General features: G+C 40.0%; 1 protein-coding gene across 2 annotated transcripts in view; it reads left to right on the forward strand.

Moving 5' to 3' along the window:
- Positions 1-17060: 17060 nt before the first annotated feature.
- Positions 17061-27638, forward strand: part of LOC113446438 (complement component C6-like) — a 53038-nt gene continuing 42460 nt past the window's right edge. The window contains exons 1-4 of one of the 2 annotated variants that reach the window (XM_026716091.2): positions 17061-17193; positions 22287-22461; positions 22936-23092; positions 25852-25996. In XM_026716091.2, the coding sequence (XP_026571876.2) occupies positions 17154-17193; positions 22287-22461; positions 22936-23092; positions 25852-25996 (517 nt within the window). In that variant the 5' untranslated portion in view covers positions 17061-17153. The remainder of the gene's footprint in view (positions 17194-22286; positions 22462-22935; positions 23093-25851; positions 25997-27638) is intronic. The other variant, XM_087927351.1, reaches the window with a different exon arrangement.

The following is a 27638-nucleotide window of genomic DNA, read 5'->3' on the forward strand; positions in this document are numbered from 1 at the left end:
ATTCAAAATAAAGACCAACAAATTATTTGTTGGAATAATATTGTACCAATGACATAAATTGCCAATTGCATCAGTAGCATGACATGACTGATATAAATGAAATAATTAATGTTATTTGGCTCTACCATCATAATGGGATGCAAAAATACCTGGGATTATAGGGTTTGAGAGTTGCATCTTTTCAAACTCCATCTACTTAGATTTCTTGCATTCATAATGTCTGCTGTGGGGACTGAGCTATGCCCTATTCCACTATGAACTGACAGGTAGTTGGCTAGGCAGCTTAATTTTATATCAACCATGGCCTAATTAGAGTTTTCATGATTTTACCATTCTGTACCTTAAAGCTAAGCATAAACGGTGTTAGCCCTCAAGATCTATGCCTTACTTCCAGAATCAGCCCTTAATTGGAATTTAAAAGGATTCTTTAGTATAAAAGTAGGATGGCATCTTTTTAGAGAGGAATGTATTAATGAAAAAAATGTCTAAGAAATATTTGGTGTCCCAAAGAACTTCAGTTGGGAATGTGGTGTTACCAAGGAAACGCTGATGTTATGGAAATGGATTAAATTACTCTACAGGAGCATTTCCTATAGCCAACCCTTCCAAATTCCTATACTTATCAAAACTATATCCTTTTTTCAAGTATTACAGCCAATTACCAATGTGCAAAATAGCTTACATGTTTTATTTACTTTAGTGTGAATGTACATAGGACACAATCCAGATTGGCTTCCCTACACAAAATATAGGGAAAAACTGATTCCCCCCGCCCCCCCAGCCTCTTTGAAAAACTAATCTTCCACACAGGATTTGTGTTTTTATTTAAAGAACTGCACTGGCATCAGCAGATGTTTTAGAAAAAGCCTCTGGTTACATGTTAGTGCGTGTGTAGAAAGAGAATGAGGATTTTAATAAACAAAGACTGGGAGAGGAATTAACCTCCTTTCTCTTCAAAGTACAGAGGTCTTCATTCATTCCTCTTGAAGTAAACAAAAACAAGACATGGAGCTACGTATTAGAGATACCTTATAATTTGGCCCTTAAAATATGTGTTTGCCCTTTCTGATCATACAAAATGTGTGCTACACTGAGAGCGGTATGATTATAGCCCCATCCTCATTTCAGAAGGCAGAAAAAAATGCGGATTTGCAGAACCTGTTGGGCTCTAAAATTGCGTGAGAATGGGAATGTATTTTTAAGAATAGTTTTTGTTCGGTGTTGGTGAATGCTGACATGTCATCCAAAACATCCAAAACATACCAACTTTGACATGCATGTCATAGGTTTGCTATTACTGCTCTATATCATTACCCCAAAATGATTATCTTTACATATGTAGTACATATAAGAGTCAGTCTGGTGCAGTGGTTAAGGCACCAGGCAAAGAACTGGGAAACTGGAACTTCTAGTCCTACCTTAAACTATGGATTGCGTCTTACTGAAACTCGAAACTCCTTTAACGGGATGAACACCCTTTGAATGGCGTGGGAGTAGGAATGGATGTCCAGAGAAAAAATTGCAGACTACAGGAACCAGGACCTACTGAAGTGACCCTGAAGACACAGATAAACCTCCAAGTGCTTCAAGAACCCTCTAAAAGGATGCAGGTGTTCAGCTGTATGCAAGGAATTTAAATTCTTCCATTCCTCACTATCCTGTCAGAGCTGAAGAAGCTTTTTAGATGAGAAGCGAAACATCTTCAAAAAAGAAAAGCAAGAAAGTCCAGCTGTCTCCCGAAAAAGCGCCTTTGGGACATCCAAACTCCTTCATAGCCCCAATCAAGTTTTAGTCCCTCCAATTTTATTTTGTAAGATTTATTAAGCTTCTCTATGGATGAAATTAAAAAAAAAAAAACCCTCTTGATGGTTAGAAAATGTAGCATCAACAATTCCTAATATTTCCTGGGCCCATTAAAGTAAGGCTATCATTATAATGAGGTTTATGTGCTTGATGAAGTTACTTCCTAACCCGCCTTTGATAATGCCTACCTTCAAAGCAGCATGTGTGGGTCTCTGAAAGCAATTATATGCAATTAACGTAATTACATGAGACTATGTTGCCTCCAGTGCTCCAGATGCTGTCGTGGCTTGATGCTTCCTGATCCTGTTAATGGCACACACTGTTTCTTTCATGCCACTCTGAAAGGCCTGTTCAGATTATCAAAGAGAGGGACCCCCCCCAATTGTTTACACCCCCCCCCAATTGTTGCTTGAATCACCTCAGACACAGTAATCCTTTCTCTTTCTTAAAGGAAAAGGTCAGAAGGCTGTTGAATATCTGAACATCAAAAGTATGGATAAAACTGACTGGGCAGTCAATATGTTAGCATAAGAAAAAGAGCCTTTGAGGGTTTGTTCTATAAACAACAATTGGCTGGCTTCATATATAGAACATTAAAAAACAAACTGCAACTTATAAATGACGAAGCAGGCATGCTAAATTAAGCCAAATAAAACAAAATAGAACAAAGCGAAAGCATTCCATTCAGAGAACCATTGCTTTTTCCAGTGAGATGTGGCTGTTTCTTAGTCAATTGGGATTTTCTGTTTAATATATCTATAATCTGAACAGGTTGGGGTGTGGGGATTTTTTTAAATTTAAATTTTGTTCAATTTATGTAGTGGAAATTTTGAGTAGTTCGCAGAATTGGCAAATACTACCTCTGACTGGCCCCGCCCCCATCTATTCTCTGCCTCCCAAGTCCCAGATGATCAGCTGGGGCTTCTTTTGTTGCCCTGCACAGGAGAATGGAGCTGGAAAGCAGGTTAGTGGGGAAGGAATGGGATTTTACCATAACCTTCCCCTGGAGTGGGGTGGGAATGGAGATTTTACAATATCCTTCCCCTGCCATGCCCACCAACCCATGCCCACAGAACCGGTAGTAAAAAATTTTGAATCCACCACTGGTCAAAAAGCCACATTGTGGGGCACAACTGCATGATTAAAGCCCAACTCTTTGTATGTTTCAACCCTACATGTACATACAATGAGAAAAGCTTCTATCATGAGGTCATGTCTGCCATCTTGGCATTTTCCCCCCACCCACCTCACTTGCAGACATTCCTGGCCATTCACACCCGAATGGGAATTTAGTTATGTTCTCCCTCTGAGTTCTTTCAAGAAGAGAAATAACATATACAATAAGTACAGTTGTTACAGACTCAAAAATTGTCCCTGCACATTTGAAATAACCTTTGCTCTGGGAACAGCATTTTCCCCCTGACATTTCCCAAGTTTTGGAATGATACTGCTCTAAAATGTCTTTCATCTTGTTGCTAACCACTATTGTTATTTCTCCTTAGAGTATTTTCAGGCTTACAAAGGTGGTTGTGATTTGTCCTCATGCCGTGACATTTTCACACGCTGAATCCTGTATTTCAAGTTCTAGCTAGGCCATCTCCAACCTTTACAGAGAGCTCCCATTCGCAATGTGAGCTAAATTCTTTATTCATCTACTTCAAGGGTGTCAAACACATTGTCGTGGTGGCAAGTGACGTATTGGGACTTTCCCTCCTTCGCTAAACCAGGAATGGGCATGGCCAGTGTGTGACACATCTGGCCCATGGGCTGGGAGTTTGACAGCCCTGATCTAGCTCATTCTTTCCTCATCCAGATCATACAAATATGATGGACTTCAAATATAGAATTCCAAGACCCTATTTACAGTGTTTTAAAAAAAATCTTTACTAATGTTTTCTCAGACAAGCACTTTTGGTGTTGTTTTGTTCTCTGGTTCAGTTCTTGTGTCTTTAAGGGCAGCCAGGCACAGAAATGTAGTCATTGGTGACTTTATCTCCAGCTTAGCTCCATGCCAGGGGCAGATAACACCTGCTTTGTTTCCAGTTGCCCATTTCCAGACGAAGATACCACAAGAACTGATCCCCCCGCCTTCCTTCCTTTCTGTCCAGCAAATATTCAAATAAACAGGCCTATTTCACGTATTGCAATCATAAAAGGATGCATCAAGTCATTCCCATCATTTGTTTCAGCTGTTGCTTCTTGGCTCTTTCAGACCTGAGCTCCAGAAATCCAAAGAGATGACAGCAAGTCATTCACAATGTCCTTTGTGTCTTTGCTGCCACGCAGGGCTGTCCAGGCCTTTCTTGTCCAGACAAATTTTACAGTTAACTTTACTCCATTTTTTATGTGCCATAAAGGTGATGAGTCAAAAGAGATTTTGTAAATGGCAAATGGGAAGCCTTTCCGTTTTCAGAGAGAGAAGGCTTGAAAGGAGCTCAAATTGCCTGTAATTTTCCAAGATCTTTTCTCCCACTTCTACAGTGGGTACCAAATGTTCTACAGTCCAGGAATGGAAAAGAGAGCCAGGTGCCATAATGGGTTTCTAATTTTCTCCCACTGGAGTAATTATCCTTTAAAATGTTGGTTCTGCAGAAATGAGGATTTCTTAGAGTGTCTATCAGAAATCTTTGGGATACATTTATACCAGGGATGTCCAAACTTAACAACTCTAAGACCTGTGGACTTCAGCTCCCAGAATTCCCCAGGCACAGCTGGCTAGGAATTCTGGGAATTGAAGTCCACAGATCTTAAAGTTGCCAAGGTTGGACATTCCTGGTTTTTACATTCTTCTCAAGAGGCAAAACTAAAGGCCTGTTTTTCTGGTCTGCTGTGCTGGCACATGATGGATTTCCATGTCTAGCACCTGCCCTTGTTTAATGTCAAAAAACTGTTCTAGTAAGTCCTCACAGTGGATTAGTAAAGCAACTGGCCTAGGACTAGAACCCTTTTCAGCATGAGGACTCTTAAGCTTGTGATTCTCTGTCAGACCAATCTACCTCACATCATTAATAATCTTTTGGGGAGAGAATGAAAGCATCATGTATGAAAGCAGTCCCCCAAGTAAGACAAATATTAAATTGTTTTATCATAATAAATCAGTAATACTTCTACAAAAGTCCCAACAATTCGTCTTCAGACAGCGTTGGCTCTTTGGCTTTGTAACAGAGATGAGCACCACCCTCTAGAGCCAGAAATGAGTAGTACGTATGTGCAAGGGGAACCTTGACCTAGAGTGAAAACTCGGCTGCACCAGGAATGTGGTACTTGGGAGAGAAACTGTATTGGGTTTATCAAGAATACAGGTAATCCTAGACTTATGACCACAATTGAGCCCAACGTTTATGTCGCTCCTGTCAACTTTGGAAGTCATATTGACTTGGAAGTCAGCTACTCAATGCAAGAAGCCTCGTGAATAAAATACCTGAATTTTTCGTCTTACTAAATATGGCTAAATTCAACATTATATTTGTCTGTGAAACATTGAACATCTCAGGGAGAGATGCTCAACGCATCTCTCCTTGACTCCATTACCACAGTAAGAGACTATCATGTTTACCCATCAGATCGTGAAATTCGTAGAGGAGGTGGTGTTGCTATCTTCTATAAAAAGTCCTTACATCTAAAAAATATCCAAGTTACCCAGGAGCTTGCTCTTCCTGAGACCATCATCTGTGAACTATCCTTAAATATCACAGTTCGATTCTTACTATGTTACAGAGCACCTGATTATGATATCGAACATGTAAACAAGCTAAATACACTACTAACATGGGCAGCATCCTGCCCACACACTTTTATCTTTCTTGGTGATTTCAATCTACCTCATATTGACTGGACCCTAAATGAATGTACAACTGAACCCATACACGCAACCTTCTACAATGCTGTTACAAATCTGGGACTGGAACAACTAGTAACCAACAACACTAGACTAAACAACTGCCTCGATCTCATCTCCTGCAATAGTTTGAATTTAATTTACGGAATACAAACTAAAGAACCCTTTTCCAGCAGTGACCACAATATGATTGACTTTTGTCTCAACATATGCCCACACAAAAACCACCACAATGATGTAATCCCCAATTATAACTTCAAAAAAGGCAACTATGATCTTATAGACAACGATCTCTCATCCCTTGATTGGCAATCTCTATTCACTGGATGCAATATTGTTGAAGACCATTGCAACATATTTTTACTTGAAGTCAAAAGAGTCATCAAACTATATGTACCAACGACAACTCCCAAAACAACAACAACAAAAAAAAACAGATTACCCATAACAATAAGGAAACTTCAATCCAAAAAGAGATCACTCTGGCAGAAAAACAAATCTGGTCACGTTGCCAATTTCAAAAGCCGATACAAAAATTTATGCCACCAGATAAAGACTGAATGCACCAATTATCACATTAAACAAGAGGAAAACCTTCTAAGCACCAATTCCACCCATGCTTTTTACAATTTTGTAAACAACAAACTAAAAGACTCAAGGTCCATCCCACCCCTGATAGGACCTAATGGTAAAGACTGCAATGACGACACCATTAAAGTCAACATCTTTAACACATTCTTCGGCTCAGTATTTGTAAACAGCAATGGATCATGCCCAGTATTTCCTAGCTGAACCACAGATAACTACAATGATCTAATACATATCGATTTTACAGAAGACAATGTTGAAAAAGCACTTCGCAATCTAAAACCATCTCTATCTATTGGACCGGATGGAATATGTGCCTATGTCTTTAAAGAGCTACCCACTGCCATAGCCAAACCTCTAAGCATAATCTTTGAAAAATCTTTCAGAACCAGCTCCTTGCCTAACCTATGGTCACAAGCCACGGTCATCCCCATCTTCAAAAGGGAGACCCCAGCCTAGTTGAAAATTACAGATCAATCTCCTTCTGCTGCGTCACCTGTAAAGTCATGGCATCAATTATTAACCAATCCATTATCCTCCACTTAGAGACAAACAACCTACTCTCCAATAAACAATTTGGTTCCAGAAAAAAACTATCCTGTAATCTGCAACTCTTACACTGCAAAAACATATGGACTACACAACTCGATCAGGGCAAAGCAATGGACGCAATCTATATAGACTTCTGTAAAGCATTTGATTCAGTGGTACACGACAAACTACTCCTAAGAATAAAATCCTATGGTATCTCTGGACAACTGCATAACTGGATAGAAGCATTCCTGTCAAATAGACAAGAAATGGTCAAAATTGGGAGTGTCCTATCAAATTCTGTACCTGTCAATAGTGGTGTATTCCCAAGGCAGTGTTCTAGGACCAACTCTCTTCATACTCTACATAAATGACCTCTGTGATCATATTAAGAGCAACTGCATTCTTTTCGCTGATGAAGTAAAGCTGTTCAATACCACAGACAATACTGCTACCCTTCAAAAAGATCTTGACTATGTATCAGAATGGTCAAGCAAATGGCAACTTCAAATCTCAACAAATAAATGCTCTGTCTTGCATATTGGCAAAAAAAATCAGAAAATAAAATACAAGCTGAATAGTCAAGACCTTGTTGATGATCCAAGCTCTGTAAAGGACCTTGGAATATTCACCTCTAATGATCTAAGTGCTAGAGCCCACTGCAACTACATAGCCAAAAAGGCATTAAGAGTTGTTAACCTAATCCTACATAGCCTTTTCTCTGGTAATATCACACTACTAACTAGAGCATACAAAATATTTCCTAGACCAATACTCGAATACAGCTCATCAGTCTGGAACCCACATTACGTATCTGATATTAGCACAGTTGAGAAAGTCCAGAAATATTTCACAAGAAGAGTTCTCCACTCCTCTACTCATTGTAGAATACCTTATGCCACCAGACTTGAAATTCTAGAACTAGAAAACCTTGCATTATGACATCTTTGGTCTGATTTAAGCATGGTATATAAAATCATACATTGCAATGTCCTACCTGTCAATAAATACTTCAGCTTCAACCATAACAACACTAGAGCACACAATAGATACAAACTCAAGGTTAACCGCACCAAACTTAATTGCAGGAAATATGACTTCAATAACAGAGTGGTCAATGTCTGGAATACTCTACCCGACTCTGTAGTTTCTTCCCCAAACCTCAAAAACTTTAACCTTAGACTGTCTACTATTGACCTCACCCCTTTCCTAAAAGGTCTGTAGGGGGTGTGCATAAGCGCACCAACGTGCCTACCGTCCCTGTCCTATTGTTTCTTTTATTTTTCTTATATGTACCCATTTCATGTATTTATAACTATGTATACACTTATACTTATTATCTTGTAAGTTGTCAGTTGTAAACAATTGACAAATCAAATAAATAAATAAATAAATTTTACTGGACGTTTAGTGCCTAGGAATTTGGGAGGGGTGATTTCATAGAGAGGCAGAAGTTTAGACTCAACAACAGTCTTTCACAGGAAGTCAAGGCCAAGTTACCTTGTACCTGGAGAGGAGTATTTGGAGGAAGGTCTCCAGTTAGGATGACATTTCATTGGATCATGTGATGGACTGGTGGGTGCAGGGGAGGGATTTTTGATTTCTCTTTTGGGAAGGGAAAACCTGCAACTCTCAGATTTGGATTTTCCCAGATGTGCCAATTTGACAACTCTAATAAAATGGATCTTTGAGAAAATGCCTGTCTCTGAGTTTGTTAGTTGGAATGCTGACTGTAAAGTGATTTTTGTCCGATTTTATGACCTTTCTTGCCACAGTTGTTAAGTGAATCACAGCAGTTGTTAAGTTAGTAATATGGTTGTTAAGTGGATCTGGCTTCCCCATTGACTTTTCTGGTCAGAAGGTCACAAAAAGTGACTTTCACATGAATCCAGGACATTGCAACTGTCATGAGTCAGTTGACAAGCCTCTGAATTTTGATCACATTATCACGGGGATGCTACAACAGTCATAAGTGTGAAAAACAGCCGTAAGTTAATTTTTTTCAGTGCCATTGTATCTTCAAACAGCTGTTTGAGCTGTTGTAAGTCAAGGACTACCTGTAAATGAGTGAGCCCGAGTCAATATTGGAGAAATAGAGAACAGGGAAAATGCTTTGCTTTGCACGCTGCTTTCAGCCACTGATTTCCAAAGCAGCTGAGCCTCAGGATACAGAAATATATATCATACTGGTTTGCATTAGCGCTAAATGTAATGCAAAAGTTAATTAAACACAATGAAAATACAATCATTCAATCAATACAATTAAAATAAACGCAAAACTCCATTCTGTAATTATTTATTATTGAATCAAATATTTCAATTATTTCATTAGTTAAAGTCAATAATATGGTAAGACAATTGAAAGATAATTTGAGATGCTTGCTTGTGCTGTCCTGAATCTAAAGGTACATTAGAAACCGCTCAACTTTTCCCCCTTTTCCTTTGGCAGGAAAAATGGCTTTCCAAATAATTAGTATGCTGGCGCTCCCTAGTGGCAAAGCTTTCTTTAAATAACAAATATGAATTTTGTACACAAACAATATCATTCCAGGTATATTAATAGTTTTCTGTGTGATTGATCATTTTTATACATTTGAAAATTGCTGAATTTTAAATATAGAAAAGCCACCAGGCACTGACTGCCAGGTTATTTACAGTCCTTGATCTTTTAACTTCTGTTACAAACCATAGGCTTTTTTGGAGATAAGCAACGTGAAAGATTTATTTATAGACATACAGATAGTTCTTGACTTACAACTGTTTGTTTAACAATGGTTAGAGAAGTTAGAATGGCCTCAGAAAAAGTGACTTAACAAGCTAGTCCTCTCAGTTACGACTGTCTCACCATCCCCATGATCATGTAATCACAATTCAAACACTTGGCACCTGGGTCTTAGGGTTGCAGATCTTGTGGTCATGCATCACCCTTTTCAATCTTTCCAACAGTGTCCAACAAACAAAGTCAATTGAGGAAGTCTGAATTGCTTAACCACTCTGTGATTCAAGTTATGACCAGGTGATTTGTTAGCAACCACAACAATAAAATGGCTGTAAAATTGGGTAAGTTGCATGATGGATTGATTAACAACCACATTGCTTAGCAACCAAAATTCCAGTACCAGTTTATGGTCATAAATTAATGACCACCTATATCAGATTAGTGCTGCAAAAATCTGGATAACCTCTGCATAGACATAGACAGTAATATGTTATATACGTCTATGCTGCTACTCATATATTTTTGCAAGGCAGATCTGGTGGTCCTAATCTTCTTTACAATGCTACATATTTAGAGCTAATAAAAATAAATTTGGTAAATTGTGACAACTTGGGATGAAGTTTAGGAACCCTTTCTTGGTGTTCTGACCCAAACCCTTTTCCAATAAAACAAACATGAACCAAAGGGAACAGAAACCTTTTAATGATTCTTACTAATCCCTGGTTAAAAGGCTGCTGCAAACTAATTAACTTTGATAAGCACAAGCCTGGCCAAAACTGTGCAAGGCTGCCAAGAATAACAGATAAGAAATATTTTACAACACAAGAGTCTTCAAATACCAACTTAAGATACTGCAATGTCCATGAGGCTGGAGTTTCAAAATATTTTTTGCTTCCTACAAAGAATGTCCGATTCACAATTGGCTTTTATCTTCTTGAAGGAGGGGCCATTACCTTGCAGCCTTAGACCCGAGTTGCCCGTGTTGCTGCAGCTGCTCTTTCCTGTGAGCAATCCTGCGCGCAGGTGCACTTGGCATAGGCTCCTCGGGAACCTCCTCATCACTTCTGCCAACTCCCCACATTCTCTGAAGGCAGCAGTTCACTCCCTAATGATCCTGCCCCCTCACCTGAGTCCTCGCTCTCCTCAGCTGTCCGCACCTGCTGCCGCCTAACCACAGGACCTGGGGACATTTTTCTTGTTGTTTCCAGATTAGTAGGGATAAATATGTGACCCTCATTACTTAAAGTGTCTTTCTTTGAAAGAACATTTCATTCAACAAGTCACAGTTTATAACAATATGGAAAAAAAATTGTATTTTATCTTTTATCAATTTTTTAAAAATTAGTTTTAAGGCAGTAAAATAGAAAAGAACGCTCTTCAAAATTGAAGAAATTTTGTCTTTTATCATTTAAAAAATAATAATTTTAAGATAATGAAATAGAAAAAAACTTCCTTCAAAATTGAAGCAAATCCCATCTACTCAAAGATGTCTTTAAAGGATCTATTGTTTTGCCCCCTTCCTGATGTGATTCTTTTTTTCTATTCCATTTTTAAAGTAATACAAACCTGTGGAACATGGGGAAGCAGAATCACATCTGAAATGCTTAAATGAGGACTACTTGTTTTCCTTGGCACTAAATATATATTACCAAACCGTTTTCTTACAGGTGGACTCTAAATTTTCCTTTGACCCTTCCTTCTACATACTGTAATTCAGAAACTTCCCTGATAGTATGGTTTTCTGTGGATTGAGATTTTGTCTTTAAAAACAAATAAGTTCCACTCAATGTTAATAATCCTACTATAATATATTTTATTTTAGCCAAATTATGCTGAGAAATTCCATGCAACATATATGATCTTCCTTAGTCCAGAAAAATCTTTACAGATCATAGGTTGTCAAGATGATATTCCCTTCTCCTCCAGCCTCCTCCTCCTCCTCCTCCTCCTCCTCCTCCTCCTCCTCCTCCTCCTCCTCCTCCTCCTCCTCCTCCTCCTCCTCCTCCTTATCCTTCATTGCATTAAACTGATGTCAAAGAAAAGCATAGGAAAATACTAAACTACTCAAGTAGTCCTGAAATCACATAAGGAAAGATGGTTTTTTCCCTCTGAATATAAAATCTTGGCTTTTGCTTAGTTGCTATAGCAGGTTGCCACAGTAACAGCCATTATTAAACCCTATTAAACTATTTATTAGGAATAGGGCAGAGGGGGTGAAGGTTGGGAAGAGGTGGAAAGCAGTCTTTAAAAAGTAAAGATTATACAATTAAGGATAAGGTAACAAAATTCTGAGGATACTATCCCCAATGTTTCAAAGGCCGAGTTAAACATTCTTCAATAACACAGTTTTTTCTTTCAATGAAGTCATAGCATCGACTTCAATGGCACCCAAACCCTAGCTGCTATAGAAAACCCCAGCTACAGAATTAGCAGAGAAGCCACAGAGATTGAAAAAAGACCTGAAAGCATGAATAGAAGAGATGACTTCACCGGACTGTCAATTATCTGGAAGCCTGCACTCACAAACAAAAAAATCTCCACACCACAAGCCAAGCAAACACCTGGGCACAAACAGATCCCACCTGATACCTCCAGCTCAAACACACCCCAACTAGGCACCCAGATGAAACCCAGCTTCCTAATAAATGATAGCTGTCCTTTTACCCAAAGCCAAGCCACACTAAAAGCCTCCAATACAGGAAGCACAATGTTGCCAGCCAATCAAAAAATGCTACAAAACAGACAGAAGATATTAGAAACACCAATCAAGCTGAACACAGCAAGCTCCAAGACCAATAAACACAGACCAAGACTCCCAACCAATCAGGATGAAGAAAAAACTATTCTAACACAGCAGTAGGCTAGCACCAAATTTAAAACAGAAATAGCTGTCAAAGCCTGACTCACAGATGAACACAATACACAAGCCTGATGATGGCCGATGAGATTCTGCTGAATCTATTTTACATTATGAACCCACCATGATTGCTATTTCCAGTTTTGGAGACTGGCAGTGTTCCTACAGCATGCTAACCATAGTTTACTGAACTATGGGTTCCAGAATAAAACCATCTGCCAGGATTTGCGTAATAACACGCTGAGCCAGAAACATGCCAATCTCATATTTATCTAGGATGTTGTGAAAATTCAGTTTTTATGAAGCATGTAAACAAAGTGGAAGAGGGCAGAGGGGGTGGAAAGGATGTGGAAAGTAAATCTTGTGTGAAGAGATGGAGGAATTGTAATCGTAAATTACAATTTAATTTAATTGTAAATTTTAAAAAATGTAAATTCTTTTTTTCTTATATGTATCAATTTCATGTATTCATAACCATGCTTATACTTATACCTGTTATCTTATAATCGCTTGACAAAATAAATAAAAAATAATAAAAAATATATGTTCAATCTTGAAAGGAAACAATGACAAACCAGGAAATGATAGCATTTTTCAAACACCAGAAAGAATGTAGCAATCAAAAAGCCCATTGTCCCAGAATGCAGGGCACATAATAAAAGCCATGAGTTGTAAAAAGGAAGATTTTTCCCCCTACCCCAAACATTAGAAAAACTTGCTCCACCAGGAAAAAGTTTGACAGGAGAGCCATAAGCAATTACATAAGCAAATGATGATCTTACTTTTATTGGATGTTTTCAGCAGTGGATGGACAGCCATTGATTAATTTAGATTCCAGTAAAGGAGAATATTTGTGGCTCAGGATTGAAAGTGTTAGTGTCAGTGTTAGACTAGACTAGCACTGGTTATGTTATCTAGTTTGGGTAATGAAACATCTGCACTGAAACATCCAAGCTCAGAAAGGCATAAAAAGTGTGTTCAAATACCATGATTGTGTGATTCTATGAAACTACCCATAATCTATAGGAATAATTAATTTAGAATTATTCCCACTTCCTCTTCAATTAGATCCTAAGTGAGGATATTGAATTTTTAGAAAAGCATTTGGAATTTTCCTCCTCCTTAAATATACTGTACTGGGAATTCCAATGACTAAAGCTAACAACTCTCTAAATGTCTGTAGTATTTAAAAATCATTAAAAATTTCTAAGTTGCTGTCTGGAATGAATTTGTTCCTACTATTGAAATGCAGTTAAAGTCATATTGAGAACATTTGTTAACTGTAGAGGAGTGAATATTTAGATATCAGTAGTAACAAGATTGTTTTTCCAATGGAGACTCTAATTTTCTTATTTTTCTTAATGCTTTATTGAGACATTTCATTTTACAAATCAGTTTATAAGAATAGAATATCTTTTAAATATTTACATTAAAGCAATGAAAGTAAATCAGAATTTCCACCTAACTACTGTGTTTCTCACAAAATAAGGCCGGGCCTTATTTTTTTTTTGACTGCCGAAAAAAACAGCTAGGCCATCTTTTCAGGGGTGATTTAATTTCCTCCCCCACCTAGAGTGGCCCATATGCACATACCTCACCATGAGGCTGCTTCTATCGGCCGAAGCAAGCTCCCCGAAGGCAGAGTCCCCAGCCACTTCAGGGTTGCCTGTGTCCCCTTGCCATTAGGCAGTCTCTTTCGGGAGATGGAAGCTCCCCAAGGGCAATCACTAGCCACTTCGATTGGCTGGTAGAAGCGGCCTCAGGCGAGCGCACACACACACTCCTCTCGCCGCGAGGCCGCTTCCACCAGCCAATTGAAGTGGCTGGTGACTGCCCTTGGGGAGCTTCCATCGCCCGAAAGAGACTGCCTAAAGGCGAGGGGACATGGGCAGCCATGCCACACCCTGAAAGGGCTGGGGACTCTGTCTTCAGGGAGCTTCTATCAGCTATCGGGCTATTCTAGCCTAGGCTACCTGCAGGGCACTCCTAAAGGCAAGTTTTCTCCCCACCTGCCCTTCCCCCCCATTTCTCTTCACCTCGTGTAGTTCTAACGAACAGTGAGAAATGGCAGGGAAATGCATAGTTTAAATAGGCCTAAATTTTGGGGGAGGGGCTTAATTTCACCTCATGCCTAGAAATCATTCTGGGCCATCCTAATGGTGGAGGCTGTATTGTTGGAGAAACACAGTAGTTTTGAATATGCCCATGAGTTTAGAACAGGGGTGTCAAACTCAAGGCCTGGGGGTTGGATCTGGCCTGTGGGGTGCTTAGATATGGCCTGTGGGGCCACCCTAGAAACAGTAAAGGAGTGGCCCACAGTGGCAGTGCCTCTGCCAGTGAAAACAGAGCTCAGGAAGGTTCTGTGGGGCCCTCCTAAGCTCCGTTTTTGCTGGCAGAGGGTTGCAGGAGGCCATTGCAACTGAAAACGGAGCTCAGGAGCCCATTTTTGCTGGCACAGAGCTGGCACCACAGGCGCTCCCGATACAAGTGGTGTTGAGCTGGCCACACCCACCCTTCCCACTTAAAGCAAAAAATAGTTTTTTCAGTGATCAGAAATCTTTATTGTCCCCTTGGCTTTGATTTTCCAGTTTAATTACCTGCTAATGCCAAAGTGGGTTTTTCTGATTTCTCATTCATCTGCTGTCACCCTAAGGAAGGAGAGTGAGAAAAAAATAAACTTTCCCTTTTCACTTTCATTCGCTGCTTCCAGATCTTCTTTGGGAGCAATGTATCTTTTTTAAAAATTTAAATTCCAGGATATCTTGAATGTTGCTTCTTATCCCGGTCAGTTCTTTCACTTCTTAAAACTTTCACTTCTTAGCTTCCTCCTGCACACTCTTTTCCGGATGAGTGCTTCTTTGTGGCAGCCATTTCTGACCGCTGCTCTACTGCCTTCGGAAAAGGGAAGCCAGCTGAGGAGGGGAGGTGTGGCTCCCCTCAAGCCCTGCCGGGTCTCCCCTATCTTCAACCACCTCTACGGGGTGGCTTAGCCCCAAAGCCAGCTGGCTCGGGGCACTCCAGCAGCGAGTGCAAGCAGAAACCACGCACGATCGCAGATTCCTGCCACCGCCGAAGCCCTGCAAACCGGAACTCCCCATGGTTCTTATTCCTATGGCCAATTTGCTTTGACGGTTAGGAGATCAGCTTCTTGTAGACAATCTAAGCTTGCAATAAACCTTTATGTCCACTTGAACCAGTGGTGGGATTGAAATATTTTTACTACCAGATTTGTGGGCATGGCCTGATGGCTATGACCTGGCTTAGTGGGCATGTCTTGGTGGGCATTGCTTGGTGGGTGTAGCAGGGGAAGGATACTGTAAAATCTCCATTCCCTCCCCACTCCAGGGGAAGGATACTGTAAAATCTCCATTCCCACACCACTAACCTGATTTCCAGCTCCGTTCTCCTGTACAGGGCAACAAAAGAAGACCCAGCCGATCAGCTGGGACTCAGGAGGCAGAAAATAGATGGGGATGGAGCCAGTCAGAGATGGTATTTGCCGATTCTCTGAACTACTCAAAATTTCCACTACCGGAAACTGGTCAGAACTGGTCAGAACCTACTGAATACCACCTCTGATTTGAACTGCTTGGATCTCCTGATTTCTCTTGCTTCCTTTCATTGCATATTTTTTGTCTACAGTAATCTGTGTCAGGAGCTAGCAAAAAGAGGTGTTATTTTAAAAAAAATTACTCTTGGTGCCATTATCACAGATTCATAGGGAATCTTCTAGCACAGTTCCCTGCCCAGTGCAGAAATCTTTATACCATTCCAAATAAATGGAATGAAAAGCTCCAATGATCAAGCACTCAAGACTCCAGAAGGCAGGCTGTCCTACTGTTTTGCTGCTTGAATCCCAGCTTCAATGATTTCCTTTGCATCATGACCTCACTGAATAAATGAAATCATGATGTCAATCTTAGTATAGTATATAAAATCATACATTACAATGTTCGACCTGTCAGCTTCGATCATAACAACACAAGAGCACACAATAGATACAAACTCAAGGTTAACCGCACCAAACTTGATTGCAGGAAATACGACTTCAGCAATAGAGTGGTCAATGTCTGGAATACTCTACCTGACTCTGTGGTTTCTTCCCCAAACCCCAAAAACTTCAACCTTAGACCATCTACTATTGACCTCACCCCTTTCCTAAGAAGTCTGTAGGGGGCGTGCATAAGTGCACCAACATGCCTACCGTCCCTGTCCTATTGTTTCTTTTATTTTTATTATATGTATCCATGTATCATAACTATGTTTTTACTTATACTTATTATCTTGTAAGCAATTGACAAACCAAAAAAAAAAAAAATCTCTTGTTTCTCATAATTCTAAGCATACCAATAAAAATATAAGTGCCTGGGAAAAAGTTGTACCGAGAAACTTAGGATAAAATAATTTTATCTGATAACTAACATTGTAACTAATGGGGCGCAGTTGACATTTTCCTGTTTAGGGAACTTATAACATTAAAATTATTTTATCCTAAGGGTCTCTATGCTTAAATGGTTGGTAGTTAAAATAGGAGGCAACATGATGATTCTATGGTTCCACTGTAACAGCCATAAGAAGCTTTGTAGGTAACTATTATTTTTTTTAAAAAAATGGGCGATGAGACTGCTTCAAAATGAAGCACTTCCTTCCAAAGTCCTGAAGATCGATTTCAGTTGGACATGCTTCTACTGCCAGATTACATGCTTAGTTACAGTTTAATTGATTGTAAACAAAACCTTTGCGTTCACTCTCATAGTTTGAAGTCAACACTGCTCTTAGCTGGTACTGAATCTTTTTCAAGTAGCTGCCTGTGGTGAATGATTGTATTCAGACTGTGCTTCTATCCAAATAGAAAAGGTAAGTTTTAATACATTCATCTATACAGTTATAATGATTAAAGATACCTGTGGCATTTATTAAGTTTCTTCTAAAAGAGCTATCACCAAGAATGTGGTTGCTAAGAAAGATTAGACTTTGTCAGATGTGACATACTAATTTGAAAGCTGAGAAAGAATTGAGAAAAGTTGTAATTCTCATGTAACTAGTACTATAACTCGCCCTCCCTTTCCCTCTGCATCCCTGTCCCCCTATCTCTCTCTCTCTCTCTCTCTCCCTCCCTCCCTCCCTCCCTCCCTCTCTCTCTCTCTCTCTCTCTCTCTCTCTCATGTACATCCCGCAAAAGAGACATGCACATACTTAGAAGTATGGCACATTTGACCTCTGGAAATTATTTAGCTATTATGATTTCAAACCTGATTTTTCTCCGCATTGAAGATACTGGAAAGCAATACATAATAATAATGCTTTCTTCTTTATAATGGATGTATTCCTTTCTTAAAAAGGAATGAAGTCTTACCAGTTTTAGGGGATTTTTTTCCCTGTTGGTATCAAACCAAAAGTATTTATGCAAGCAATCTATCCATAAAGAGACACCATCTATTGTGTAATCCAATGAACAATAAATGAAACAATAACCTGTTGAATTTCCAGCAGCCAATAACAACAACAGCCTGTCTATCATGTACTTTCAAGTCTTATAAAATCTTAATCTTGATTCTTGGCTTTCTCTTAAAGGTCATCTAAAGTTGGTTATTTGTGTCTGCTACTCATTTAGTATCTTCTGTTCAATAATTATTGGAATAATTTGAAATAAGAAATTAAGCTTTGAAAAATGTGAATTATTACTTTTACAGTTCTTCCTAGCCCAGACAATTTAATTTTTTTCCATTTTAGGATATCTACCATTATATTTTTCCAAGTCTGCACATAATTATTCTTAAATTAATCTTTGTTTCATTTTGTTAAATAAATTATCTGACATTTAATCTCTGTTTCATGTTTAGAATAAATAAATATAAATTAGGTGGATTTGTCACAAACAAAAGGGTTGTAACTTTTCGATAGGAGGTTCATATTCCCTAATATTTTAGGGAAGAGAATTAAAAATAAAAACATATTTTACAGAAGCTGACCTATATCTGAAACATTTTAAAGAAAATTCACATGCTGGGCCTGTCTGAAAATTCTGAAATGATAGAAGCACATTGCTTTCTTACACTTGTTTTTCTTTTCTTTCTGCATTTTATATGAAAATGGTATAAGTTGCAGATATATCCCCAGTCAAGAATCCTGTCCTATGAATTTATGTCAAGGGAAAAATTGTTTGCACTTTGTGTTATTTTTGTTATTATTGTTGTCTTCACAATCGGTACAAGTCACAAAAACCACACTAAACAGTGGTTTCCTGGTGGAAGCAAAACACACGTTAGCAGAAGCAGAAAACCTTGATCCGCTGAACTTTCTACTGAAACAAATACTTCATTCTTCACCTTGTCCTCAGCTTCCACAAGCTTCATCAATGTTCTTTTTGCTCCTAACAAAGCAAATGGAAGCTGGAAAATTCCAGCAATATATCTCTTCCACATCACACAGTCGAAAATTATTTGATTAATGCATTCCAGTAAAGTTCATCCATGAGATTGTAACTGAGACCTGTCAGTCACAAATCTCTTCCTTCATGCCCCCACTTCCTTCTTCCACCCCTTCTAGTCTTCTCTGATATATAAATAGATAATGGGAGAAGGTTCCTGTCTGTCCAGGTATCCTAATTACTAAAAAGGAAAAACAAACTAGGTGGTATCAATTTGTTTATATAATAAATTATTATATTAAAGCTATGGATCTGAACTATAGGCCTGTCAATCATTCTGCCTTGTGGCTTAGGACCCATTGTCCCTCCTGCCATCTGCATTTACTTTTCCATCTATCCCAGTCGATGAAAGTGTTTCCAATATTCACCCTCTCAATGGCTAAGAAGATGTGGAACAGGAAGAGCCTTAAGTGTCTATCGAGCAGCTACTTGTTCAGCTCTTCAGATCCAATTTGTGCAAAAGAAACATCATTTTTTAAAGATTGCACTCCTTCAACTGTGGTAATGGCATTTTCCTGTAAAAAAAGAAGCAGGAGATTGCACTTAGTAAAATAAAATGCACACAAGCATGGTTATATTAATAAATATAACTTGCAAACATGCTTTATACTGGACAAATTTGCTTGCAAATTTGGGTATGTCAAAAAAAGAAGGCAATGTTAGTGTGTCAAAAGGACAAATGAGTCATGGTGGCACAGTGGTTATAGAGTGCAGTACTGCAGGCTACTTCTGCTGCCTGCTGCCTGCCTGCAATTTGGCAGTTCAAATCTCACTAGGCTCAAGGTTGATTCAGCCTTCCATCCTTCTGAGGTGGGTAAAGTGAGGACTCAAATTGTTGGGGGCAGGAGACTGACTCTGTAAACCGCTTAGAGAGGGCATTAAAGCACTGTAAAGCAGTATATAAGTCTAAATGCTATTGCTAAATATATATTCTACTAAAACTCTCATTGTCATGTCATTTAACTGCATAAAATATGGTGTATCGTATGGAAAGAATTTTTAACCAAGGTATTTCAAATAGGTTACTTTACAGCATGTGTCCAAAATCAAGGACCCATGGTCCCGAGGGAATAAAATTTGGGAACATTGTGGCTGCTTCAGTGCTACTGGCTGCTGCTGTATTGCTATGTACTGTTGTATTCGTGTGATCTTCATCTTTAATATTCTGTGAAGTTTCCCAGCCAGCCTCACAATCCCTCACTTCTTCCCCCATTCACTTAGCAGCACTCATTTACCTGCCTACTGGAAAGTGAAGGTAAGAGAGAAAGAAGGAATAAAGAAATAAAGGAAGAATGGGAGGGAAAAATAGAGAGGAAGGAACTCCTGTGTATCCTTCTGGCCTCTGCTACATTCCTGCATGCCTTCCCTGACCAGTGTGACATCTCTTGTGTGCCCCCATTCACACACAGGCACTCTTCTCAATCCAACCTGCTCTTCTGCATCTCCCATACTCCCATGCAACCCTCATGCATTCTTCTTAACCCATGCTGTTACCTCACCTCCTTCCCATGGGTTTATCATGCTCTCAGGGTCTGACTCTGTTCTGGGTACTCACTTGCCCCCCTCCCCAGCAATTCCTCCTGGGATCTCTGCACCTTGCTGAAGTGTGTGACTCATGATCAAGCAGCAAGATGCTGAACTCACTAGCAAGGTTTGACCACAGCTGTGAACCCTCAGCAGAGAGTGTGTTTAAGTTCCCATAGGAACAATTGGCCTCTTGCTAGAAGCAACTGTGGAATCTGGCTTCTCCCCTGTGATGCTTGGAATCTGATTATTTACAACCCCGGCTTGTTGACTAACAACAACTTCATCTCTCCCTTAACCTGGCATCTTAAATCTTTGGCTTGACTTTGGACTGCTCAATTTGGAAACTTGCCTTGCTCAGCTAAGTCTCATCTATGATTAATTGCTTTTTCCTGCCACTTGTTGTTGGGATTTGCAGAAGCAAGTCTAACACTCTGAATGCCTAGGAACTGTCTGTGTCTGGCTTCTGAAGGACTGCTAAAAGAAGCCAGGATAAGAAAGCAGCCTGTTTAACCAATGAAGCATCTGTTATACACACATGTTCCCCCTGCATATTCTATCCTAACCATACAACACTCTTTGTGCACCTTCCTGAGCTTTGCCACCACCTGCATGGTCTCCCCAACACATATGGCATTCCTAACATACACCCATACACCCTCCCCAATCCACATAGCAACCTCATGCACCCCATATAACAGGGCTCTTCAAACTTGACAGCTTTAAGACTTGTGGACTTCAACTCCTAGAATTCCTCCTCCAGTCATGTTAGCTCAGGGATTCTGGGAGTTGAAGTCCATAAGTCTTAAACTTGCCAAGTTTGAAGACCAGAGGTGGGATTCTACCAGTTTGCACCTATTCGCTAGAACTGGTTGTTTACATTCTAAGCAATTTGGAGAACGGTTGTTAGAAGAAATTACTGGCCTAATCCTGTAAGGAAGGCAGGAAGGAAATATTCTGGTGTTGCTTACAGAAACTGCCTCTCTGTTAACCCTTACTACATTCTTGGCAGGACTAGACTTCCTGTCTCAGGAACTTCTCTGGAGTTTTTTCCCCCTCCTTTGCTGGTACTTTGCTTGTGTGGAGTGACCATCAATGGCACTGAAAAAAGTGCCTTATGACCGTTTTTCACACTTACGACTGTTGCAGCATCCCCATAGTCTTGAGAGGCCAGGCGAGGAGATGCTTGCCTTGATGTGAGTGATATTGAGTTGCCACATCTAGCCAGTCACATGACCACCAAGCCACATCCACCCAGTCACATGACCACCAAGCCATACCCACCACCTAAGCCATGCCCATAGAACCGGTTGTTAAAAAAATGAATCCCACCCCTGTTGAAGACCCTGGCCATATAACATTCCTGACATGCATCCCCTGGCTCCACCCACCCACCCAGTAGCAACCACTTACCTGCCTGATCGCCTTGTACTTGCAGTCTCCTGCTGGCTCCCCCATTGACTTGCTCCCTGGAAACCTCCAACAAGCAAAATAAATGGGGAAGCATGCAGGAATTGGGAGGGAGGGAGGAAAATTTCTAATGCCTCCATTTAGCTTCCCACAAGGAAACTCAATGGGAAAGCTAGCAGGAATTTGGAAGTCATTCCCATTCCCACTTTGTTTTTGCCCATCTGTGATCATTGTGTTTCTCTGTTTATGTAATATTTCTGAAATGGGGTACAGGTTGACTGGTTGAATTTAAACCAAGAACCTGGAATACTAAAGTCCCCCTCTGATGGTTCCCTTTCAGAAATTAGAGTGCTTTGATAACTCCTTTGAGGCTAAAAAATGCTTTTAGTGCCCTGGGATTGTCCTGATGCTTGTGCTCAATGAGTCAGCAGTTTTACTATGATTTCTCTCCACAGTTATCACAGCTGGATGCAGTTTTAGACTGCTCCTTGGAATGCATGTTGCAGCACATTAGTTCTTCAGCTGCCACAGTGTTAAAACAGATATCAAACTGTTCTAACTCCACTTTGTTTGCCTGCACTTACAGGCTTCATTGACTTCTTTAGGATGGTAGCCATGAACAAAGCATATAATTGGCTGCTCCTCATCTCGCTGCTGGCTGCAATTGAGAATAGCGAGGGGTGCTACTGCGACCATTATCCCTGGACTGCCTGGTCTAGTTGTTCAAGGACCTGCAATTATGGGACTCAAAATAGATATAGGTAAGTGGGAAATATCATGGTGATGACAGCACTGATACATTATTATCATTCAATCATCTTAAAAGGATGTAAAAGGCCTCTGACTCTTCCCTACTTGGTTGCCTTCAAAAGTTGGATCAAAGGTACTTATCTCAGTTGGGAGTGATGGGTATTTCAATACAACACATGCAAGGAGAAGCCTGTTGTCAGGTTCCCAAACCCAAAACATAGGTGGCGATTCTTCACAGCTCGGTTATTTATTATTCCACATCTATAGCCAGAATCTTATCTAACTGAAGCACTTTACTATGTGCACATAGTAAATATTAAAGATGACATGCTTTCCAGTGCCTTGAAGTTCTGGATCATCTAATTGTACCCTAAACGGTAGCTGTACTTTGTCCTTTTCAGCATGTAGTTTCCATGGATCTTACTTTCCTTGGCTTAACAGATCCTTCTGCTCACAATAAAGCTTTTTTTAAAAAAAAATTCTAGGCAAATCCAAGTGGATGATTACTACCAAAAAAACTTCTGTGCACAAATTTGCACCACCCAGGAATCCAGAGCCTGTAACCAGCAGACGTGTCCAATCAACTGCCGGCTTGGAGACTTTGGTCCTTGGTCAGAATGTGATCCATGTGTTAAAAAACAAGTAAGTAAGGTCTAAGTTGGAAACCTGCCCCACTTTACATCGAGGGGGGCTGTGTGGAGAGAGTTTCATCCTTTAAATTCCTGGGAGTCTACCTCAGCGAAGATCTTACCTGGAAAATCATCACAACCCAGGTGGCCAGAAAGACCCAACAGAGACTCAATTTCCTTAGGATCTTGCAAAAGAATAAAGTGGAACAATGACTGATGACCTCCTTTTACCAGTCCACAATAGAAAGCATCCTCGTATATTGCATTACGGTGACAGCTGCAGATAGAAAGACATTACAGAAGATGGTGAGCACAGCACAAAACATCATGAGCTGTTCCTTGATACCCCTAGATGACATTGCTAGGGCTCACTGCCTTAGAAGAGTGAGGAAAATTCCCAGGGATAACTCATACCCCGGTCAGCACTTCTTCACTCTCCTACCATTGGGTAGGAGATATAGAAGCATAGCCAGCTGCACTAACAGGCTGAAGAACAGTTTCTACCCATGGGCTGTCAGACTCGGAAAATAACTTCATGTCAACATAGCATGATAGACTTGCGGGGCCTTCACGTTGTGCAACCAGGTCACATAGTGTAATAAGATTGGGACTGGGTTAGGGACTTCTGTTCTCACTGTGAGTTGTGTTGGGTGGAAGATGCACAAAGGGAGGCTCAGCCAATCTCACAATTGTACACAGTTGTACTCTGCCAATAAAGGTAATAATAATAATAATAATAAAAAATATAGATGGATATATAGAAAGGAAATTGATCTTGAGTGAGATATTCAGGAATCATTGCTCAGGGAACAGGAGCTTAGTATTTTTTTTTTAAGTTCAGAAGAGTGAGGTAACATTTGAAAGCACTCAGGAAGAGGCCTCCCTAATTCAATGGAATATAAAAAGGAGGAGAAGAAGGAAATAGAGCGCAATCGGATTTGCAAGATTCTGTCATTATATTCAACTTCAATAAAGATAGTTTCAGCCTTTGTTGACCAGGAGTTGGTCTTTGAATCTATAGGCCAGGGATGTCAAATTCAAGGCCCGCATGCTGGATCTGGCCTGTGGAGGTACTTAAATCCAGCCCATGGGGCCGGCCTGAAAATATCAAAAGACTGGCCCTCGGTGCCTCTGCTGGCCAAAACAGGCTACATGTGGCCAGCTTACGGCCTCCGTAGCCTCCTGCAGCACTCTGCTGGCCAAAATGGGAGGCCTCCAAAGGGGGCATTTTTGGCCAGCAGAGTGCTGCTGGAGGCCAGAGAATCTGAAAACAGGGTGCACGGGGACCTCAGAAGACTTACACGTGGCCTGTTTTTGGCAGGAGAAGTCTGATGAACACCATGGAGGGTGAAAATTAGGCACAGGAAGGCTGTGTGTGCCCCCATCCCCGTTTTGGCTGGTAAAGTATTGCAGGAGACTATTCAGGCTGAAAATGGGGCAAAGGGGGCCCCATGCAGCCCCCACACCCTGTTTGGGCTGGCAGGGTGCTGCAGGAGGTGTCCATCCCATCTCCCTGACACCTGACACCCTCTGCTGGCCCACAGAGGAAACTACAATGCTGATCTGGCCCTTGAAGAAATCCAGTTTGACACCCCTCCTATAGGCCATTTGGCAAGCAAATGACCAACTCATTTCAAGACCACAATGTCAGGAATGTTTTTCAGGTCCATCTCCCAAGAGCTCCCAAAACTCTGAAGGGAAGGAGCTCAGACAGGGAGCAGTATTGAAAGAAGTCTCAAAAGAGACTTTAAAGAAATCTCAATGGAGTATTGCCCCCATTACTCTTTATTTACATTCAGGTAACAATATACACTTGAAGGTGACTGCTAATTTCATAGATAAGATAAGAACATAGTACACCAGACTCTCCAAAGCTAACAGTGGTAGATCCAATAGATGAACAGATGTTGCTAGTAGGGCCATTGTTGCATTTTCTTGAACCAGTCCAGTCTTTCAAGTACCCATTGTCTTTGGAATTAAGTGGTTGCAGTTACAAATCCAGATGTGGACTGGGCACAAGGAACTATTTTAATCTCATCCCCAAAATAACATTGGTTGTCCCCATAACCCAATCCAGAACAGCAAGTAATCTATTTTCCCATGAAATACTCAGATTTTGCAGATGGGTTTGGAAAGGAAGAGGGAAATAGACCCAATGTCTGTTTCAGAAGTAGCCATCTCAGAAGTTTATTTGCCTTTCCAAATCACCATTGTCTGGACTAACATTTTGGTCTCCAGAAGAGATGGGATGGTCAGGGCAGCTGTATAAGCTCCTTAACCAGGTAAAATTAGGTGCACCATGATCTTTTATCCAAGTACTAAACAAGTCTAATCCTGTTAAAGGCTGGCTCTTGCATATACATGCTAGTCGTTTCCGACTCTAGAGGGTGGTGCTCATCTCTGTTACAAAGCTGAAGAGCCAGCGCTATCCAAAGATGTCTCCGTGGTCATGTGGCCGGCATGACTAAATGCCAAAGGTACACGGAACACCTTCCCACCAAAGTGGTCCCTATTCTTCTACTTGCATTTTTACATACTTTAGAACTGCTAGGTTTTGAACTGCTAGGTTGGCAGAAGCTGGGGCAAGCAACAGGAGCTCACTCCATTACGCAGCACTAGGGATTCGAACCGCCAAACTGCTGACCTTTCTGATCAATTTATTTATTTATTTTGAGGCCGGCCAAGATGGGTATGGTGCTTCCTTCCCTTCTGTAAAACTACTTGGAGAAAATACTCTCTGCCTCACTTATTTATTATCCTTCTGTTTTTCAGTTTCGTACCAGATCCTTTACCCAACTAGCTCAGTTTAAAGGTCAACCATGCAATGAACCTTTGGTGGAGTCACGACCGTGTTTTCCCACAAAACTTTGCAACATGGAGGAAACAAACTGTGGCAACAAATTCCATTGTGAAAACGGTAACTTAGTAGTCTCTTCCTTTTATGATTTTAATGCATTGAAAATACAAATAATATTACAAATAATATGCTTTTAAAAAAGATAATAGAAGTGTCTTTTTTATAAAAAGACACATTCAAGAAAATGAAAGATCTTATTTTAGCAGTTCAACAATTGTGAAGAACAAATGTAATGAAAATTAAAACAGAAAACCCAGCAAGGAATAAATGTTGGTTGTGCAAAGAACTGGAGAAGACTGTTGAACATTTGGCAAGTGGCTATTCAGACTATTTGGAAATAGTGACCATATTGATTCATTGGATGCTACTAAGAATTATAACCTACAAATAGCAGTTGCTGTAGACAGAAGGTTCAATGGAAAGAAGTAGAAAAAATAGATAAATATAAAGATCTTCTAATATAGCTGGAGCGAATGGTGAAAATGAAAGAAATAATGTGCCTATTGATATGGTTGGGGATATATCAAAAAATCTGGAAAAGTATTTAAGACACAATTCCGTGGAAATGGAGAGAAGCTCAACTCATCAGTTACAAAAAGTCTCGTTATTGGGTTCAGCACATATATTGTAGTATTTTAAAAGTATCAGATCCAGTCAGAAGTATCTTATAGACTAAGTGTAAATAGGAACAAATAATAATAATAATAACAATAATAGTAATTAAACTGGGGAAGATAACAAAATACAAAGACATAGAAATAGAACTGTGCCAAAGGCAGGCAAGGGTAATAATAATAATTGTGCCTTGGGTGCAGTCCCAAAACAACTGGTGCACCACTTGAACATCATAGGCATTGACAAATTGCAGAAGGCAGCTTTACTTGGAACAGCTTCCATCCTGTGGCGATATCTGTAACACCATCAAATATCCAGATCTGCCTATCCCAGGTCCTTGGTAAGGACTCAATAGGTAGACAAAAATGCCAAATCCAGTCTGAACATCTGCTTGACTGTGAGATTAATAATAATAATGATAATGATTGATAATGATAGTGATTGATTGTTGTAATGACAAGGCAGTCGAGGTGTTTGATCATGATCAACTGATTCATGATGAACTTTATTGGAATCTAGTCTTGCATTTATACACATTTTTAGTAATCCTCCAACATTGGTTAACTTTGGTTTCTGCTTGACTTTCGTTATTGTTCAGTATAGTAACTAACACAATTAGTGATCTCTAGTCAAAGTGCAACATATGTTTACTTCCTCTCTCTAATCCTCCTTTAGATGAGTAACTTTGTTTGCCTGAGTTGTATTTGCTTGGAAACATTCTTTTCTCTGAGGTTTGTCATCCAAGATAAAGACATTCAATTACAACTCTACAATTGATAATGATAATAATGATATAAAATAATAATATCAGAAACAGTCTTTGCAATTTAAAAATGTTGCTTAGTACATTAACATCATGTGTTGACTTTGGTGGCATGGAAGGCACTGTATCTCTACATATGCTGCTAAGCCAGAGTCCTTGGGCACAGCTACCTCAGGCTGGAGTCTGGAACTGGCAGGAAGTCCTCTATATATGGAGAAGCTTTCAATAGAGGAGGAACTTCTATCGGCCATAGCTGAGGGCCAATAGAAGCTCTTATTCTTTGACACTCTTGTCAAATTTTTGATCCCCTCCTTTGAAGTATGA

This window comes from Pseudonaja textilis, chromosome 2 (genome assembly GCF_049901715.1).
Source record: "Pseudonaja textilis isolate UNSWEBS1 chromosome 2, rPseTex1.2, whole genome shotgun sequence".
In the NCBI taxonomy this organism is placed as follows: Eukaryota; Metazoa; Chordata; class Lepidosauria; order Squamata; family Elapidae; genus Pseudonaja; species Pseudonaja textilis.